This window comes from Penicillium malachiteum (assembly GCF_028827825.1).
Source record: "Penicillium malachiteum strain IBT 17515 chromosome Unknown utg000002l:1.0-8849297.0:1.0-8852440.0, whole genome shotgun sequence".
In the NCBI taxonomy this organism is placed as follows: domain Eukaryota; kingdom Fungi; phylum Ascomycota; class Eurotiomycetes; order Eurotiales; family Aspergillaceae; genus Penicillium; species Penicillium malachiteum.
The window spans coordinates 3,876,117-3,895,903 of NW_026643095.1; the positions used below are offsets into that span (position 1 = coordinate 3,876,117).

The following is a 19,787-nucleotide window of genomic DNA, read 5'->3' on the forward strand; positions in this document are numbered from 1 at the left end:
TCCGTAGTATAAGAACGGATCTTCTTTCCCTTAACCAAAGTTCATCTTTGCCACTTAAGCCCCATCGGTCCCGGATAAACCTCGTTCCGTTTATGCAAATGGTTTTTTGTCAACTCGGCGCGAACCAGTCGTCGAAATATTCCAAATAATTCGTGCAGGATGGACTTGGTACCAGCGCCAAGTGGGGAGATCCCGGTTAAGACGCCCATGGTCGAGGTGGAGGCTGTGGATGTCGCGGAGCAGGTCAACGCGGAGACAGTCACCCTGGAGGAGGCGGCATCTGAATTTGGGAGCGACAGCGACGACTCAGATGGTGACGACGCGCTATCTGAAGATGGAGACATTGTTCAGTTTATGCGCGATGACCAGTTGCAAGATGGTAAACTTTTTATTTTATTCTATTTTCTATATTGATATCGCGTGGATGTGTCGCGCCTCCTACCCCGGACCATCCCCGCTATCCGGAATCCACTCCTTGAAACACAAAATGCTAACTTGGCTTCTGTGGTATAGTTCCCGGTGCCTGTACGCTGAAGGAGGCTATGGCATACCGGAAGCGACTTCATGATATTGGAAAAGCCGCTTTTGTCGAGGAGACTCTCGTGCGCGAGACTGTGACGGCGAAGAAGCTATGTACGGCTTTCGGCATCAAACTGCCAGAGTTTCTGGACGGCGCACCAGATGAGGCCTACCATCCGCTTTTAGCCATCGCTATTTCCCGGGAGTTCTCACGGAGACCAAAGCTTTCTCAGTACAACACTATTGATGATGCCGTGAAGTTGCTTCAAGAGGCTAAGAACATCATCGTGTTAACTGGAGCTGGTGTACGTTTTTCCTGTTTCTTGACTCTCTAGGCTCAGTTGCTAATTACTTTTTTCAAATATTTAGATTTCGACAAGTCTTGGTATCCCTGATTTCCGTTCAAAGGATACTGGTCTTTATTCAAAGCTGGCGCATCTTGGGTTGAGTGATCCACAGGAAGTGTTTGATATCCAGATCTTTAGAGAAGATCCAAGTATTTTCTTCTCCATTGCGAAGGATATTCTTCCTACTGAGAAGAAGTACTCACCAACCCATGGATTCATCAAACTTCTTCAAGACAAAGGGAAACTTCTGACTAACTACACTCAAAACATTGACAACATCGAGGCGAATGCTGGCGTCCGCGCGGAAAAAATGGTGCAATGCCACGGGTCCTTTGCAACCGCCACTTGTGTCAAATGCGATTTCAAGGTCCCTGGAGATGCAATCTTCGATGATATCAGAGAAGGGAAGGTGCCTGAATGCAGCGCTTGTCTCGAGAGTATTGCAACTTTAAAACCACAAGGGCTGAAGCGCAAGCGGAGTTCAACTGGCAATCAGAAGGACCGTAAGGAGTATGAAGACAGCTCTGATGAGGATGACTACGACATCCCGACTCCTGGTATCATGAAGGTGAGTTGACACTTTCGGGCTTGAAAACCACAACGTCTTGTACTGACTTAGGAATCCCCAGCCCGACATCACTTTTTTTGGTGAAGATCTTCCTGATGAGTTTGGCCAACGCTTGATTCACCATGACCGGGAATTGGCAGACTTGGTCATTGTCATTGGAACTTCGCTCAAGGTAGCCCCTGTCGCCGAAGTGCCAGGCATTCTACCGCGCAACGTCCCACAGATCTACATATCGCGTACAGTATGTTTCTCACTATCTATGACAGTTGCCAACTCTTTAACAACATGTATTAACAAAATATCTAGCCGGTGTCGCACACCGATTTCGATATCGATCTTCTAGGTGACAGTGATGTGGTGGTCTCGGAGCTCTGTCGCCGAGCTGGCTGGAACTTGGAGCACCATATGATTCCTGCGGATGAGAAAGTTGATATTACTCCCGTGGAGGGATATGAGTCACGACATGTGTTTAAAGTGGTTGGCGCATAGCGGTGGAGTTTGTGCAATGGCTTCTCTTGAGGGACGGCGTCTGGTTTTCAGTACATGAACATATCATGGGAGGATGATGCTTCATATTTGCTCCTTGCTCCTGTGAGCAGTTAATAGATAGATTGTTTTTGATTTCAAGCTTGATTCCAAGGATCTTTCCAAGTTTCCAGGGACATTCAAGTTGGCCATTCAATGTAAATGGCTTCAATTCGCTCGAGTTCAAGTATTCAATTTCAAACCTTGGAATTTGGGACCAGCTGGCATTTAAAAAATAAGATCCAATGCTAACTTCAAGTTGAAACTTATGTATAATTAATACATACCTATGATTAGAAGGAACCTAAAGTACTAGGTACTATTACTAGTAGTAGTAGTAATACTAGTTCTTCATGCCCTTCCAAGGTTTAATATGTGGTTACATATTTCAGCGGATACCCGTTCAACATCGGAGAAAAGATAAAAAAAAAAAAAAATCAATCCCGCAACCCCACTACATGCTTGTCTCGCTCTAATTAAACAACATCCCACAAAACTACACGAAAAGAAAAGATATACCTGGAGAAATTCCATTTACCATGGAATATCTGGTCCGACTTGCCCAGTGGCACCAGAGTTTCCGTGTCCCGGAACTCCAGGCCGTGGCTACTTATCTGGGAATTGATCTTGAGATTATTTTCTATGATGACTTTGTATGTGACTCCCGAGGTCTTGCCTTGCAGATATGAAGAGATCATGATAATACTCAGTCCTGGAGTATTGAATTAATATCGAAACACTTGTGTTCTTCCATCAATCTTAGATCTCTGCTAATCAACCCCACAGTCACCATACTGCATCGTCAAATTGCCCGATGAAGCTGCCGCACGCGCACTCATCGCGCGAAGCATTCTAGCCAAGGATATCTTTGAGCTATGGGGCCAAGGAACAAACTACGAAGAGCTTCATGCCGACGTCAAGAAGAGGACCCCTCACCTCTGGCCCAAATATCTTAATGTCGCATTCGGCTTTGACGTGGATAGCTACTCAGGGAAACGCAGTCAAACCACTAAGAAAGAGATCATCCTTTCATTCAGCTACCTAGGATTTGAAGGTCCTATCAGATTGAAGAATCCTGATCAGTCATGGTTGATTATGGAGAAATACGTCTCCCAGTGGGAAGTACCTGTCAACGAACAAGAGAAGAATCCCGAGCCACAGAAGATCTACTTGGGTCGGTATCTCGCAAAAAGTGATCGCGGTTCGATTATCAAGTACGATCTGAAGAAACGTAAATACATCAGCACAACCTCGATGGACGCAGAGTTGAGTCTTGTGACGGCGAATATGGCACTCGCAGGACCTGGAAAGCTTTTCTACGATCCCTTCGTTGGAACTGGAAGTTTCCTCGTTGCTGCTGCACATTTCGGAGCATTGACTTTGGGCTCGGATATTGATCCTCGCAGTTTCCGTGGAAAGGATGAAGATCGCCAGCATAAGCATGACCTTGCATTGATGCGGAACTTCCATCAATACGGAATAGTGAGCAAGTATATTGACACGTTTGGATCTGATCTCACCAATACACCTTTGCGAAGAAATCATTTCCTTGACGGTATTGTCTGTGATCCGCCCTACGGTGTACGCGAGGGCCTTCGGGTGCTTGGAGCTAGGGACGGAAAGCAGATTGAGCCTGTTGTTATCGACGGAGTCCTTAACTACTACCGACCCGGATATATTCCACCTAAGCGGCCTTACGGATTTGAGGCTATGCAGAAAGATATCCTCGACTTTGCAGCCCGCGCTCTTGTTATCAATGGGCGTCTTGTGATGTGGATGCCGACAGCTCTTGAAGATGTTGATTTGCCGCTGCCTATGCACGAGAACTTGGAAGTTGTTAGTGTGTCAGTGCAATCTTTTGGCAACTGTAAGTGCTATTTCAATATCGATTCCCGCAGTGTACGATGTGACAAAAACTAATACATTGATGTTGATTATAGGGGCTCGTCAACTTATTACTTACCGCCGTCTACCAGAGGGTGAGCTCTCTGATATCTCAAAGGGAAGAGCCGTTGAAGATGATCGTGGTGTTTCGGCCAGTGAGCTGAATACATTCCGACGAAAGGTACGTCATCCATATGCACTGCGCACTATCGCTGTCTAGGCAAAAGGCTCACAAGTTTAATTAATGTAGTATTTCAACGGATTTCAAACCGACGAAGATTCGACTCCAACGACCACACTGTGAAATTGAACAATATTCTCAGCATGGATATCCAGCATCAAACAAGTCATGAACTACAGAGACCTGGTTACTGTATCTCCGGGGCTCCCTATATACCCTGCAAAAGTTATAGAAAATGAACATTCAAAATACCCGCAATGAAAACCCAAATGAAACAACTGGTAGCAGCACTTGAGCATCTAAATATACACAAAAATCACAATTTACCCCGACCTGCAGAGTCGATTGAAAGATCAATACCCTCCTCAATTTTAATCCGCTGAACTTCTCGTGCCAACTCAACCCTCATAGCATGAGATAGCTCCTCACCCTCCTCATCATCAAGTTCCGAGCGCTGACCACGCCCAAACATAGCAAAGCTAGGCTTATGCACGCCATCTGTTATCGGGCGCGGAATTAGATGGAAGTGGACATGAGGCACAACTTGTGCAGCGCGCGCGCCTAGATCCCCAGTCAATTAACAATGTCCGAGATTTCAACTTAATTAAGATTCCAAATATCCAAAAGGAACCATGAATTATACTCCGTACATCGGTACGGAGTACGTTGTAAAGATTGAAAGACATACCGTTATTCTGTACCACATTCCAATGCCTATCAGGATCATCACCAAAAATAACCTTTGTAACAACCCTGGATAGTACGGGAAGCCATTTTCCGATCTGTATGCATCCAAACGGGTACCTGAATTAAAAATTGCCGACATGCAAGGGGAAAGGTATCTACTAGCGTAGTATCACGTACCTCCTGGCTAGCCAGAACACCCATATCTCCCAACTTCTCATAATGATGTCTTGAGACTACGAGTACATGACCCGGAGTGAGAGGCATGATATCCATGAATGCGATTACATGCTCGGTGGATAAGATCATATGAGCTGTTTTGGCATCGTCGGAAACAGAGTCCGTGGTTGATTTGGGACCGGGATCGTTGAAAGGGGTTGGTGGGTTTGTGGCTGCGATATTGCAGAATGGACAGGGCTCGGCCATTTGATAGTCAATTAACTATTTCCAGGGGAAATAAGGGATGAATCGGATTGGAGATTGGAGAAATAGATCAGATATTGAATAGACTTCAGATGTATTACTCCGTAGAGGCAGGGGAATAAGACTCTGGTTCTTTCAAGTTGCCAAGATCTTGTTATCTCAAGGTATAGGAAGTCCGAGTCTGGTCCAGAGGAAGGTGAAATAAATGGCATGGGTAGGTAGAAAAGGGAGTTCTTGATATAGCTATTCCTATGGATCCATGTTCCAGGTTGACCAATGCCAGGTGTTGGTGTTGCGGCTCACTGGCATGGACGCGGGGCGCAGTCAGAGACCAACCTCGGCTCAAAGTTAGTAGTGAGACAGTATATACTGTAAGGCACCTGGAACCTGAACCACAACACACAATTGAACCACTTACGCAGTAAGATGCCAGGATCAAAGGGAACGAGAAGGTGGACAAGGAATATGATGCCCATTTTGTACATAGACTAACATACAGATGCGAGAAGAATAGGATTGAAAATATCAGAATTGGATCAAGTAACCACGCAATACACCCAGCGCAGAAGTCAACTATTCTAATAGAAAAAGATAAGACGTTATTGAACCGAATCACTATGACCTGAATCTCATTACTGCTGCCCATCCCAATATCCATACCCGAACGCATCCACCTAGTAACCACAGTCAACAACCCTGGTCTTCACCAGGACCCTTTTTTAAATCCCTATGTGCGGTGCCATAGTAACAGCCATCATGCAAAATGCACAAATTGAAAACAAGCATGTTTCCATGAGCTCCGGCAGGGAGGTCAATGAACCAAAAAGAAGATAAATCAACTGCAGCAATGAAATAAAATTCCGATCTGAAGAAGAGAAGAGAAAAAATAATAAGGCCAGACGCCAGTCACACACAAAGAATGTTTAGAAAAGGTATCAGGGTAGGCGAGAGACAAGGCACCCCATGCACAAGAGAGAAATGAAAAAAAGAGTAAAGCCGAAGCCAAAAATAAAAACCCCTGACTGAGCGCCGAACACCACCACCCCCACACAGGAAACAAAATGCGGACGCGCAGAAATGAACTCATCGTAACAATGCAAAAAAAGGTAATTGAATACCAGCACAATGAAATGCCAAAAGATTGAGGATTCGAGTTTCCCCTGGTCGAGCCGTTGGCCTTGGGATCGTCATGAAGGATAACGACATGGGCGACACAGGGCTAGCATAACATCATAAATGGCATGATTACTGTTCGCTATCCTTGAGATAAGTGTAGGGCTCCGCCAGAGAGCTGTCGATGTACATGTGGTGATACTTCTTGGCCCATTGACGGGTCAAGATGGAAGCTGGAGGAACATGTTAGCGTGTAAAGGAATTATGGGGAGACGGAGAAGATACGAACCCTTCATGAACTTCTTGCTAGCGTACTTCTTGAAGAAGGCTTCGTGGGACACAGGGCGGTGGAGATAATCGATCATCAAACGGAAAACGGGGTCAATCTCCTCCTCGGTGTAACCAGCGTAGTGAGCCAAAGTGGCATCCCAGGGGCCGCGCTCCAGGATCAGACGTGCAAGGTACATGGCGGCAGCAGCGATCTGACTCTGGGGGTAGCTCATGAAGCGGTGGTCGAGAAGACTGATCTCCATCAGGTACTTGCCCAAGGTGCGAGTCTGGATGTCGTAGTTGTCGGCCTTGGAAATGCGACGGAGGAAGTTCATGGGGTTGGGGAAGCTCATGTTGTAGCCGAGGATAGCAAGGACGTGTCGCTCGGCATCGAGAATCTCCTTGTCGGTGAAGGTCTCATCGGCGACGTGACTGAAGTTGGCAACGTGGGGGGGGACAGAACCTCCTCGTACTTGGAAGCGATAAACATGGCAGTGACACCAACAAGCTGCAGACGATCCAGTGCAACTTGCTCAGCGGACAGGAAGCGGTCGATGATGTTAACAGCGAGGAACAGAGTCTCGGGAAGCAGACGGAAACGGGTGTGAACTTCAATCAACCAGTCAACAAGGATGCCACGCATCTTCCACTCCAGATCCGGTTGATGGTCAATGTACTGGGGGTTAGGAAGGGTCGAGAGCTCAAGCTGTTGCAGGTACTCGAAGATTTCGACGACATATTCGGCAGCCATCAATGGATCGTCCAGGTCCTCCTCATCGAGATTATCCCATTCTTGCTCCCCAGAATCCTCAACCTTGCCCTTATTCTTGACAGGGTCTTCCTTGGCGATGGGCTCTTCTTTCTTTGTGATCACTCCCTGCTTCTGGATGTTGTGTCGCTTGAGAGGGGGCTCTTGCTCAGGTTCTTTAATTGGGGGCTGAGGGCGTTTGGGGATCGCCTTCTTTGTACTTCCGCTGCGAGGCTTGGGAGGCGCAGCCCGTGTTGTGTTGCCGTGGTTGTTAAGCTTCTGAATGGCGCCAGACTGTATTGTAGCCTTGGAAGCAAGGCCGGCCTTACCAGCGATGGCCTTCTTACCATCCTTGATCTCATCGCCATTGTTGACGTTACTGACATCCCCCAGAGCGGCACGACGACGCGTAGTTCCATTCGTGGTTGACGTGGCACGCTTGGCTTGCTGGATAGGCTTCTTAATTGCATCGGCAGGGCCATCGGTGCCCAGAGCAGCCTTAGCCCGCGTCAGACGCGTCGAAGGACCGTTTTCGTCGTTCTCATTCATGGTTCCACGAGAGCGGGTACGGGCCTGTATGTATGAAAGTTAGACACACGTAGTGAAATAGTGCAATGGACGCGTTAAATGTTCATATAAACACAATAATGTGGCATCCCACTTCAAACAACACGCGATCAGGTGACGGGTCAAGTTTGCTTACCGGTGCCATCGTGCTAGAATCAAGAGAGGGAAAAGGTAGAGGGGGGACGTGGAGGAAGAAATAAAAGGGGAGAGAGCAAGATGATCCTCCTGGTCCTACTCCGCTTAGGTTAGCATTCCGGTAGGCATCACCTCAGTGGGGAACCCGAAATACCACAGGGTTCAAGTCGCGGTGCACGTACCAAGTATGAAAATGCAGTTCAATCGAAAGAAGCTGCACTTGCCAGAGGATTATGATGGTTCCAAGGTTTGTTTGGACGAGAGTTGGTGTTATGCGTGGGGAATCTCAAAACATAGGACGACGGTATCGATGTAGTGGCGATCCGTGGTACAGGCCTAACTCTTGAACACGTCGAAAATCAAACGCGCGAGAATCGAGGATTAAAGGATACAGAGTTATTCAGATCACACGTGCAATCTTTACCGGAGGATTGATCCGGGGTGGAATGGTGGTTGGCGGTTGTTGAAGGGTATCTTGAACTGGAATGATGGAGAAAAGAGGAAGAAGTCGAGGGCCAAGCGATGTTTGGCCCTATTGTGTTAGCGTGGAAAACCGGTCAAACCTGAATGACGCCCCACTCTGCGAGGGTTGCGAATTGATATTCGAGGTTTTTCCTACTTGACAATACAAGAAAGTAGGGTATGCTGGGTATGAGGTGATTGAGAATTGCAAACAGAATAGGTAAATGGAATCTTTATGGATCAGTTGGGGCGGGTCGATCCAAAAATGAAGGAGACAAGATTGGAGTGGCAGGGACGGTATTGGTAACGGTGGATACACGTCGCGGACAAAACGTGAGTCGCGGTGGGTAAACAACACCAAGTTGCGGGGGCAACGGGGAAAGGGCGTTTGAGTTTTGTGATTATGTCATCGGTTTTATTTCGGGTCCAGTTGTCATATTCTGCCGGTCATATTACTTCTAGACGGTGTAAACTACTTTTTTCTTTATTGGGAGGGCGGTGATTACAAGGTCACGTGTGTTTAATCCCAGAACTTTTTCGTGATTAAGTCAAGATTGGATGAAGCAAGCGGAGATCGAGCTTAGAGAGAGGACTTGGAATATCGAGCATTGGGCTTAATCCTTCCTCCATTCTATACTCACTGTTCCTCTTCACTCTACTGTGATTGAGAGAACTTTGTTCGATTCCCCGTCTCTCTCCAACCATGTTTCAACCCCGAATTGCCCTCCGGGGCATTCGGTTGCCATTCAGGTGTTTACCGGTCATATCCCCCGTTCCGATTCGCCGTTTTGCTTCCGTCGTGAATGAAGTCGAGAAACTCGCGGAAACTCCCTCTACTTCTTCAATTGACCCCAGTGCTGCATTTGCACCTCCCCCAACCCGTGACTCTGCGGGTGTCGTTCTGCGTACCTACACTCCCCGTACCCCCGGTGTGCGACACTTACGCCGACCAGTCAACGATCATCTATGGAAGGGTCGCCCAGTTCACCGATTGACTTTCCCCAAGAAGGGACACGCCAAGGGTGGTCGTAACAACTCCGGTCGAGTCACTATGCGTCACATGGGTGGTGGTCATAAGCGTCGAATCCGTACCGTCGACTTTTTGCGAATGGACGCCGGTCCTCATCTAGTGGAGCGTATTGAATACGACCCGGGTCGTACTGCTCATATTGCGCTGGTCCGCAGCAAAGAGACAAAGAAGTTGAGCTATATCCTCGCTGCCGATGGCATGCGAGCCGGTGAGACAGTGCAGAGCTACATGTCTGGTATTCCGGAGGACCTCTGGAAGAGCATGGGTGGAACTGTTGATCCTGGTGTTCTGGCTGCACGAACTGCCTGGCGAGGCAACTGTCTCCCACTTCACATGATTCCCGTTGGAACTCCCATCTTCAACGTTGGATTAAGAGCGGGCAAGGGTGGTCAATTATGCCGTAGTGCTGGAACCCATGCTACAGTTGTTGCTAAGGGTACCAACTCTCGTCAAACAGAAGTTGAGAGTGAGAATCCCGATGCCGAGAAGAAGCCTGTGTCGCTTCGTGAGCGTCAGAAGCAAGAGCGCCTCGCTCAATATATCACCGTCCGCTTGTCTAGTGGAGAGGTCCGTCTTATCCACCGGGAGTGCTGTGCTACCATTGGTGTTGCTAGCAACCCTAACTACCACTACACCCAGCTGGGTAAGGCTGGTCGTTCGCGTTGGCTCAACATTCGTCCCACTGTTCGTGGTCTGGCCATGAACGCCATGGATCACCCTCACGGTGGTGGTCGTGGTAAGTCCAAGGGTAACGTGGACCCCAAGAGTCCATGGGGTATTCCGGTATGTACTCACTTTACATTCTTATCGTCTTCGCGGGGGCTGCCTTTCCCCCGCATTCTACATGAACCATATACTAATTGTTGTTTCTTCAGACCAAATCCGGTTACAAGACCCGCCCCAAGTGGAAGATCAACAAGGCAGTTGTTACCCCCAGACCTCGCAACCAAGGTCGTCGCCGTCGTGGTTACAATTAGAGAACGTATGCACTTGGCCTTTCCCCCTCTCATGGCAGACACAGCAGCTGCCTGTTTCTCTTCCCATCTCTCTCGAGACATGTCTCCTGTTTCTATTTTATACCTCGTTCTACCTGCATATGGGACGACTGTACCATACCTTGTCTCGTTTCTTTTCTCTTTTGCATTCGCCGTGTCTTCTCCATTTGACAGCGTTTTATTTGTCTTTGGTTGGAGCTTGGGGAATCAGGTGCTGTATAGTATGATGATCCAATGTCATTCGCACGCAATGATACAAATAGATAAATTTCCAACATTCCTCGAAAGAGTAGATGAAAGTATATCTAATTTATCCGATTTGACAATGACTTTAAATGTTGTGCATCCCCAGTAGAGTCTCCTATGTGTATAGTGGTGTATGGGTTGCCTTACATGATAGTAACGTGGCGTGCCAAGCCTTCTCTAGGCAGCGCAAGATGTGCGTAAGTAAAAAGGTTGCTTGGACCCTCATTGCAGATCACATTGACAAGAACAACATGAAAACTCCGAATCTTTAGATTAAAGAAGAATAAGAAAAATCTTATTTCCGTAGATCCCATTCGAACATATTCGAACTTTTTTTTAAAAAAGGGGCTTCCTAGTATTCCTGGTTGATAAAAAGGCTTTAATCTCAAGGCTCCAACTCCTTTGATAAGCACTGTATTCCTTACCGTTCTCTTTCTTAGGGATATTTTTGTTCCTGTCAAATCCCCGCCAAATCAACCAGTCTCCGCGGATGATGACCTCTCCGTGTCCGATTTGTATATGATCTATATGCCTACACCCACCGTATTGTTACGGAAAATTTAGGGATTAGCCGTGGGCTGCCATTTCTTATCGGTCGGAATTACTACATTCCCATTCTCGAAGATCGTGGTCCGCCTGACCACTAGACCCGACATGGAGAGCTTCCCACCCTCCGCATTCTCGCAAGATCCGCTCTACCCAACGCCTACATCATCTCGACTAGATTCCTCAACCATAGACAATGATGCGTGTATTGACACTACCGGGGCTGGTGATAGTGGCCACGTCCCTCGTCCCAAGCGCATCGCATGCGTGGTCTGCCGGCGGAGGAAACTTAGATGCGATGGAAGGCGACCAAGCTGTGGAACATGTTCGCGCTTAGGTCATGAATGCGCATACGATGAAGTGCGCAAGAAGAGTGGACCGAAGCGGGGATATGTGAAGCAGCTGGAAGCGCGACTAGGTATGAAGCTCTGATTTATTGCGAACGCATGAGTCATGACGTCCGTCTTAAAAGTAGGCGCTGACTAGAAATGTGCTACTATTAGCTCAAGTTGAAACTCTCCTTAAAGGACAAGACTCAGATAATGGGCAACGTACTTCTCCCCATCAACCGCCAGAGCAAAACTTCGCAGGTGCCTTCCAAGATGACTCTGTACTGGGCTTGCCAGATATCAGCGCACTTGGAAATGATATGGGTACACTTCCCCGACAACGAGTGGGATAGATGCTTCACAGACGGGTCAGATTTTCTTTTCAGAAGTTAACAACACTTTAAATGACCCTCAATGGGACCTCATCAGCTTGGGTCTGGAAGAGCCCCTCCCGGCTCCAGATGCAATCGAAGAATTGTAAGCGAGTCTGATTTCCGACATGTCTAGTCTTTCCTGCTGACAATGATTTCCACAGGGACAACATCTTTTTCGAGAAAATTTATCCCATGATGCCGATCATCCATCGTCCTCGATATTACGCAAGTCTGACTCTAGGTCCTAATGCACGACCGCCCATATGCTTGCGTTACATGATGTGGTGTCATGCGGCCTCAGTCTCTGATAAATACTATTTCCTACACAATCATTTCTACCAACGAGCTCGCAAGTACGCCGAGACAGATGAAATGAAGGGGTTTGGAGAGTCAATCGTTACTCTGGGACATTGCCAAACGTGGATTCTTATCGGCGCCTATGAGTTCCGAATGATTTACTTTCCGCGTGCATGGTTGAGCGTTGGAAAAGCGACGAGATTGGCATTGATGATGGGCCTCAATCGTCTTGACGGATCAGGAATTGATGTAAAGCAATCCATGCTACCGCCCAAGGATTGGACAGAACGTGAAGAACGCCGCAGAGTTTTCTGGATGGCTTTTTGTACAGATCGATACGCAAGTATTGGCACCGGATGGCCTCTGGTCATTGATGAAAGTGATGTCAGTTATTTGAAAGCGAGTGGAGTTGGAGTTGCTGAGGCTAACACATACTAGATCATGACGAATCTTCCCGCCTCCGAGGAATCATTTTTGAAGAGCAAACCACAAAGAACACTCCGTATTTCTGATATAATTGGTGGTGAGGGTGTGTCTACATTGGCACCATTTGCCTGTGTGGTGGTTCTGGCAAACCTCTTTGGCAGGAACCTGACTCACATTCACCGTCCTCAGCCATCAGACAACGACCATGATCTCAATGGCGACTTTTGGAAGAGACATCGAAGCCATGACAACATTCTACTTCATATTGCACTCTCATTGCCCGAGCATCTTCGACTTCCTAGCGGGACGGATGATGTGAATGTCATCTTCGCCAACATGAGCATTCATACTTCCACAATTTGTCTGCACCAGGCTGCGATATTCAAGGCTGAGAAGAACAGAATGCCCAACCAGATCATTACCGAGAGCAAGCGCAGATGTCTTGTTGCGGCGAACCAAATTTCCAGCATCATGAAGATGGTTAGCCACGTGGATCTCTCCATTGTATGTCTCTCTATGATGCCTTCGCTTGAGAATCTCTGCTGACTGCCAATAGTTGAATCCTTTTATGTCATTTTGTCTGTATATATCAGCAAGGGTTTTCGTCCAGTATATGAAGTCGAGACCCGATGACTCTACTGTTTATTCATCATTGCAATTCGTTGTTGGAGCCTTGAACGCGATGAAGGCCAAGAATCCTTTGACCGAATCGTTCCTTGTCCAGCTGGATGTTGACCTTGAAGGAACTGGCCTTCGCGCTGAATTTTCAAAATCGGGTTCATCATATGTTCATCAAGCGATGGTTAGTTGTCAAATCTCTTTCTTTTCCTTGCTTATCACATTAAGTACTAACTTCAATCATTTTAGCAAACATATTGCGCTGATAGCATCGAATGTACGCCCATCTATAACCTTCGACAGAATGATGAAATTCCCAATACAGGATCACAAGATCATGCACCTGCGAGTGGTCAGAACAGAGCTCAAGCTGGTATAACTACATCGCTCCCAAGTCGACACAGGGAATCGTCAAATTTCGACGTTGATCGTTCCTCTGGTGGTGTCGACCCACTTCAATACTACCAGTCTATACGGCAGGCCAATGGAAATGCAGAACCATCTGCTCATGGAATTGCCATCGATGTTGACATGGAATACTCGCCTGACTTCGGTATTGGGGAGCGAAACCCACCTTCTGATCATCCGACACCGTCAACATTAAATTCATCATCAAACACATCATACTCAATGTCAGGAAATGACAATCCCTCACCTGGCAGGAAGCATCAGAAAATAGGAACAGCCCAGTCAGGCTTAAGCTCCAGCACATCCTTCGAGAAGATTCAATCTACCTTCATCTCCCCGACAAACACAGACTCACCACAGATGCCTGACATGAGCACAATGCCTGGTGTCCCCACAGGGACTACTGGTCCAGGTAGTGCGTTCTCTATCCCTGCTGGATGGGATATGTCAACGCCCAACCCTGACTTGAGCAATTTGGACTTGAATGTGAATGTCGACTCCTTGAGTGAAGCCCAATGGGCCCAGATCTTGAACAATCAGGGGAATGCCACTGGATGGGACAACTGGCGCCCATCATGAAAATATCAGCATGGTTCATAATCCCAAACCAAGGCAATCAATCTGTCTTGGATACATCGGGTCCTTGGTCGATTCCTTGGAGCTCTGGATAAAGTCATTTTTGGCACATGTGAGAGTTCAATGGCAATTTAGATGACTATCTTGGATATTTTCACACCTTTTATCACTCGACTTCGGTTTGCACCTTTATGCGGATCTACCCGCATCATTTACAAATACATCTGGGGGGGCTCTTTCACTCCCCTCATCGACCCTATATCAACTAATGGAGTACATTCTGGTGATGGGAAATACCATGGACTTTGGATGGCTGGGCTTTAGGCGATTGGCGCCATGACGAAGATTGTGGCACTTGGTTTCCTAGGCGTTTTCTTTTGGCCCTTATTGAAATGATCTTATGATAAACGAACGGCCTCGATTTCAATTATGTATATCTCTACTCTTAACTCCTATTTTTGGACTCATTTCTGCAGTGGCTTCAATATTCTAGAATGGATAGCAGCTAGCAGTGATACACTCTTCTCATGACAGACATTGCATTCATTCATGTACTCCTCGATACTAGTAACTTTTAGTGCAGTCCTCAAGATCTCGATAGATGCCGGGTATCGCTAAAAGGCAAAAATAAAAAAAAGTAAAAGGAAAAGGAAAAGTAAAAATCACTGGCCACCACCAGCGCCAAAAATCTTCAAACCCGAAACACAGCCAGGGCAATCATTAGCCGTCGAGTAAGGCAGACCAAGAGATGCCATACATTAGCCAGAACGGTAGCCCAAGTACCGTGGAAACGAACAAAGATCTCAAAGATACTGGGTATCATAAATAAAGAGAAAGAAAAAGAAAATCACAGGTTACCACTGCCTGGACCAACAATCTTCAACCCCGAGCCACTGCTGCCATGGCCATCATTGGTAGTCGAGTACGCCAGCCAGTAGCGCGATGGGTGCCACGCAACGGCCGGAATGGTAGCACGAGGACCAGTGGGAACAGTGTAAACACTATCACCCGTCTCCGCATGGAAGATCTCCAAGCCATTCGACGGGCAATCAGGTTCATCCGAAGCACCACAAATGTACCTTCCGTCGAAACTCCAGCTCACACCACGGATAGCACCACCATTCTCACTCGAGCAAGTGCGCAGACACATCCATTCTGTAGTATCCCAAAGCGAAATCAGGGCGTCGCCACCACCAACGGCCAGGTAGCGACCGTGCGGAGCCAGAGCGAGGGAAATGCAGGCTGCGGTGTGCGCGTTCAGGGTATGGAGCGTTTCGAAGGAAGGATAGTCAACGATCTTGACGCGCCCTTCACCGGTAGTAAGGAAGCAACGGAGATTTGGTGACTCGGGGTTAGGGATTTTCCATGAGAAAGCCGTGGCATTCGTTTGAACGTCTTGAGGTCTTGCGGGGAGCGCAGAGTAGATTGATGCGTCTGGTACACTCGATGTACCAGTTTCATTCGACAGTATAGTTGGGGTTGAAGGTGATTGAACGGAAATAGGGATCAAGGTATCGTCCTAGATAGAGGTAAGGATGAATTGACCCGAGGCAAGGCAGGAATGAGAGAAGTGACTATTTACCTTTCTTCCAACCAGCATAGTATCTCCATCAGCAGACCAGGAGAGCGTAAATGCCTCGCCACCAACATCAAGACGACTCACGCATGTCTTCGATCGCACATCCCAGATGCGTACGGTACCATCAGCAGAGCAACTGGCCAGCTCGGCGTCGCGAATAGGATTGAAGAGAACATTCTCAACAGCGGCGGAGTGACCACGCAGCTCAGTAGAGTATCGGACATGCGCGCGCTCAGGGTTCCAAATTCGCAGAGTCTTATCGGCGGAGCCTGTCGCAATGAGCGAACCAGCCGGGTTCCATGCCAGAGTTCGGATACTAGAATCAATAGACGAAAGTTTGGGTCAATTCCAACTTCGTAGCTCTAGCTTGACTGTCAGATCCAACTCACGTATGAGATCCTGGTCCCTTCGCAGCGGGATCTAGGTATGTCTGCGTCTTGGCGCTGCCAAAGGCATGTGCAAAATGTTCCTTGGCGAGGATGTCCCGACGCGGAGCGGGCGCCATGTCTTCTGATGGCTGGTTTTGAGATGTGTTATTACGCTTCTGGTGATGCTTCTTTCCCCTGTTCCTCTTCCCGGGGGTGGCCTCTGGAGTAGGAGAAAGCGGGTTTGGTGGTCTGGTTAGCAACTGGTGTTGCTCATTTGTGTCTGGAAGCTGTAGCTCATTTGCGGTGGGGAAGCCAGACCTCCATGAGCTTCGACTCGGACCGGAACCGGGATCGGGAGTCGGAAAAACCATTCTTGCGTAATATGTCTAGGTATATGGAGTAGATGAAGAGGTGATTCAGAGTGAAAAGGTGGAGATTGATTTACTAAGATTTTTTTGGTCTGAAGAATTTCGATCTCTTAAGAATTACAAAGTTGCTGGAGATCAAGAGTTTCAGGCTCTTGCATATACTCACGACTATGCCAGTGAGTAGAATGTCCCGGACTCCCGGTTCAAATTGCTACATATACTACTATGTAGTGGCTAGGAGATTTACAAGCAGGACCTTTGATGATGACTAGTAATAGTACAGCTCTGGAGGCCTCCTTTTACTACTAGTACTCGAGTACCAGTGGTTTTCTGACCACCTGCAGAATACCGTATATCTAAGAGGGGCAGAATCAGCCAAGACATGGAGCTACCAGTCTCAAGTGCTCAGGGCTGTGTGTACCAGTTGCCTGTATGCAACTCATATAGCATCTAGCCTTCCCCTTTAGCTACCTCTTTATCTACATCTTTAGCTGCCCCTGTAGGTACTCTTGTAGGTATTTTAACCTCCATCATGGTACTTAAGCCTAGGTACCCATGTGGACATTTGATAGGAAGGAAAGCTGGGGCTGACCCTACCTAGACACAGCCCTGGAGACTGTAGCTCCGAGTTCTTCGACGAAATTTGAGCCTTGGATGGGTATCAACATATAGACAGGTTGTTTGACCTTCTGATCCAGCACTTGAGAGAGTGTGTTTCTCCTCCCGTAAACTCCTGTATATTAGAATAAAATAAAACAATATCAGAATCACGAAGCATGCGATCAAGCTCAAAACTTGAAAATACAAATGAGCCCTATTATTCCAGTTATTAGCCCTGTTCATCCTTGGTTCCACCTGTTAATACCTAAAACTGGACTTGTGGGCGTGATATTGAGCTCATTATCGATAAGCCGAGCTTAATCGAACATCAATTTTTTTCGATCTTTTTGTCCTATTCACCTACACAATTTTCAGCCCTGTCGTCCACAAACTGTCGAGCTTGAAATTAAAAACTCATCCACAATTCCACTTACTGGCACACAATTAAGGATCTTGCACAATGCTCGACTTTGATGATGACGCGTCGCGACGCGAGAAATGCTTTACAACGGTCACCCAGCTCCCCGCGTTTGTCGACCCAAAGCAGATTCCAACTAAAAAGTCGCCTTTCTCTGCGATTCTAGACCATCCATTCATTCACACGGTATGTCAGCCTTTTCCTTTTCGTATTGATGGATCTTGTCAACTTGAATATCCATTCAGATTTCAGGCCAGTGCTGACAAAGAATGACAGATTGAAGTGATATTAACAGAAAATGCCTACTCGAGTATCCAAGCACTACTGGAGGCCAAGCTTGAGAAGATTCAATGTGCCCGAGCCTTCATGCGTGCATCGGATTTGCTCGAGAATGACTTTTTCAACACATACATCAAAATTGGTGAGCGACATCCATAACGCCTTTACTGGGGTTTGGAATCAGCCTCTGTCTCTCTAGCACATCAGCTGTCATTTCATCACTCCAACCAGATCAAGCTCTGACAACTTCAACCAGGCAATATTCTCATGATATCCGAAGGCCGCTCAGGCTCGGATACCGTGTTCAGCCTACGAGATGGTCAGTATCGCCGCCGAGATTCCAACCCCTCCATCATGAGTCAGCGAATTGACTTTGACTGGTGCTATATATAGGCTTGCTCAAGATTGAGCTAGGAAAAGAGATCTATGAACGTACGGGTCTGGTTGGCAAGCCGATCCGCAGTGGTGGGCGGAAGCACGGTAAAGAAAGATTTGGTACGTACCTAAAACGGACTCAAAATACCAGGTTTTGACTGACAAAACAGTAATCGAGCTGAATCTTCGCCTCCCGTCGATGTTACATGGAAAGAAAGGGTTTGACAGGATCGTATGGGCATTTCAAAACGTCCTTAACCAGTCAATAGCTTGGTTGTTCTGTGACCTGAATTCTGGCTCAGAACAGACGAATGGTATAAGACTGTATTGTTGGTCATGAAAAGAAAGAAATCTCACTAATAGAATACTTAGACGCAAAGCCGATTCAAAAACATCATCCGCGGTGGATCGATTCGGCTCCGGCTGCAGATCATCTGAGCCAAATTCTGGTACCGCCGCTATTGGGCCTAGTCTCGAAGGACATGCCCGAGGTCGACTTACAAGAAGCCTGTGGTTCCGTCTCTGAGTGGATTGCTCTGGCTCAAATGCGGTCGCCCCGTTTGTCTGCGGAGGATGAGGTCGACCCATATCTGTGCCGTTACAGTATCCCCAGATCCGAGAAATCAAATTCCGATGACTTGGTTAGCTTGAAATGGCACGGCTTAATTTCCCCACAATGGACAATAAGCTTATTCTCAGCTATGTTGTGAGTTCCACGGTTTCACATCTTGTATTTTTCACTTACTATAGTACCGTCTTTGCTAACCATACGTAAATTGGGTGTTTTTACTAGATCTCAAGTTGGAAAGTGTAACTCATGGTTCATTATCTCTGCAGCTGCACTGGGCAAACAAGCTGTTGAAGGCAGAGATGGCTATACAATTGTGGCTGCTCCAAATATCTGCTCTGACAAGACAGAGGGTAACGACCGTAACGAGGAATCCACCAAGTATCATGCTATTTGCTGGCAGTTTTTAGGGGCTACCACAAATGAAGCTTGAGGGTATCCACGCCGGCGACCTTTTTCAACCTTGGAATCCATGGGTATGCAGTGAAGGGAAGATGATTTTATATTATACAATCCCCAACTTCGAATCCCCCAGGTATCATGCTCTTTGCTACGAGCTTTCAGGGACTACCATGGATGAAACTAAAGGGTATCTACATTGGTGACCTTTTTAACCTTGGGTTCTATAGTAAGGGTATGTACAGTGAAGAGACAATCATTTCATAAAATCCCCTAACTTCGAATCTACTAGGTATTATACTATTTGCCAGGAGCCTTTCAAGCCAACCACAAACACTGAAAGAAACTTAACATTTGAAGGCTCTGTTCCACATCGGCAACCTTTTTCAACCTCAGAATCCATGGGTATGCAGTGAAGGGACAATAATTCCACAAGATGGAATCCCCCAACTTCGAATCCACCAAGTATCATGCTATTCGCTGGGAGCTTTTAGGGACTACCACAAATGAAACTGGGGGGGTATCCACGTCGGCGACCTTTTCAACTTCGGACCCTATTGTG

The 19,787-nt window shown here is 47.2% G+C and overlaps 8 protein-coding genes across 8 annotated transcripts; 5 read left to right on the plus strand and 3 right to left on the minus strand.

Annotated features, from left to right (window-relative positions):
• Positions 1-159: 159 nt before the first annotated feature.
• Positions 160-1,923, plus strand: N7483_004501 (putative histone deacetylase SIR2; the record flags this gene model as incomplete). The annotated part of the gene is made up of 5 exons (XM_057087938.1): positions 160-379; positions 514-824; positions 889-1,434; positions 1,496-1,675; positions 1,741-1,923. 5 exons carry the CDS (start codon positions 160-162, stop codon positions 1,921-1,923), a joined length of 1,440 nt encoding a protein of 479 aa, XP_056947767.1.
• Positions 1,924-2,498: 575 nt separating this feature from the next.
• On the plus strand, positions 2,499-4,063 carry N7483_004502 (tRNA (guanine-N2-)-methyltransferase; the record flags this gene model as incomplete). The annotated part of the gene is made up of 3 exons (XM_057087939.1): positions 2,499-2,612; positions 2,746-3,826; positions 3,900-4,063. The coding sequence occupies 3 exons, from the start codon at positions 2,499-2,501 to the stop codon at positions 4,061-4,063; spliced, it is 1,359 nt and encodes a 452-aa protein (XP_056947768.1).
• A 277-nt stretch (positions 4,064-4,340) lies between these two features.
• On the minus strand, positions 4,341-5,134 carry N7483_004503 (HIT family protein; the record flags this gene model as incomplete). Its single annotated transcript, XM_057087940.1, has 3 exons — positions 4,341-4,585; positions 4,713-4,806; positions 4,889-5,134. The coding sequence occupies 3 exons, from the start codon at positions 5,132-5,134 to the stop codon at positions 4,341-4,343; spliced, it is 585 nt and encodes a 194-aa protein (XP_056947769.1).
• Positions 5,135-6,376: 1,242 nt separating this feature from the next.
• Positions 6,377-7,974, minus strand: N7483_004504 (B-type cyclin nimE; the record flags this gene model as incomplete). The annotated part of the gene is made up of 4 exons (XM_057087941.1): positions 6,377-6,477; positions 6,534-6,946; positions 6,988-7,835; positions 7,966-7,974. The coding sequence occupies 4 exons, from the start codon at positions 7,972-7,974 to the stop codon at positions 6,377-6,379; spliced, it is 1,371 nt and encodes a 456-aa protein (XP_056947770.1).
• Positions 7,975-9,129: 1,155 nt separating this feature from the next.
• On the plus strand, positions 9,130-10,433 carry N7483_004505 (mitochondrial 54S ribosomal protein uL2m; the record flags this gene model as incomplete). The annotated part of the gene is made up of 2 exons (XM_057087942.1): positions 9,130-10,239; positions 10,332-10,433. The coding sequence occupies 2 exons, from the start codon at positions 9,130-9,132 to the stop codon at positions 10,431-10,433; spliced, it is 1,212 nt and encodes a 403-aa protein (XP_056947771.1).
• Positions 10,434-11,351: 918 nt separating this feature from the next.
• On the plus strand, positions 11,352-14,274 carry N7483_004506 (putative C6 transcription factor Prf; the record flags this gene model as incomplete). The annotated part of the gene is made up of 7 exons (XM_057087943.1): positions 11,352-11,661; positions 11,747-11,916; positions 11,937-12,049; positions 12,108-12,627; positions 12,682-13,173; positions 13,226-13,471; positions 13,537-14,274. 7 exons carry the CDS (start codon positions 11,352-11,354, stop codon positions 14,272-14,274), a joined length of 2,589 nt encoding a protein of 862 aa, XP_056947772.1.
• An 844-nt stretch (positions 14,275-15,118) lies between these two features.
• On the minus strand, positions 15,119-16,589 carry N7483_004507 (uncharacterized protein; the record flags this gene model as incomplete). The annotated part of the gene is made up of 3 exons (XM_057087944.1): positions 15,119-15,790; positions 15,854-16,166; positions 16,240-16,589. The coding sequence occupies 3 exons, from the start codon at positions 16,587-16,589 to the stop codon at positions 15,119-15,121; spliced, it is 1,335 nt and encodes a 444-aa protein (XP_056947773.1).
• A 1,057-nt stretch (positions 16,590-17,646) lies between these two features.
• Positions 17,647-19,259, plus strand: N7483_004508 (ribonuclease P protein subunit p40; the record flags this gene model as incomplete). The annotated part of the gene is made up of 7 exons (XM_057087945.1): positions 17,647-17,790; positions 17,881-18,025; positions 18,140-18,202; positions 18,277-18,378; positions 18,429-18,572; positions 18,631-18,964; positions 19,052-19,259. The coding sequence occupies 7 exons, from the start codon at positions 17,647-17,649 to the stop codon at positions 19,257-19,259; spliced, it is 1,140 nt and encodes a 379-aa protein (XP_056947774.1).
• Positions 19,260-19,787: the final 528 nt, after the last annotated feature.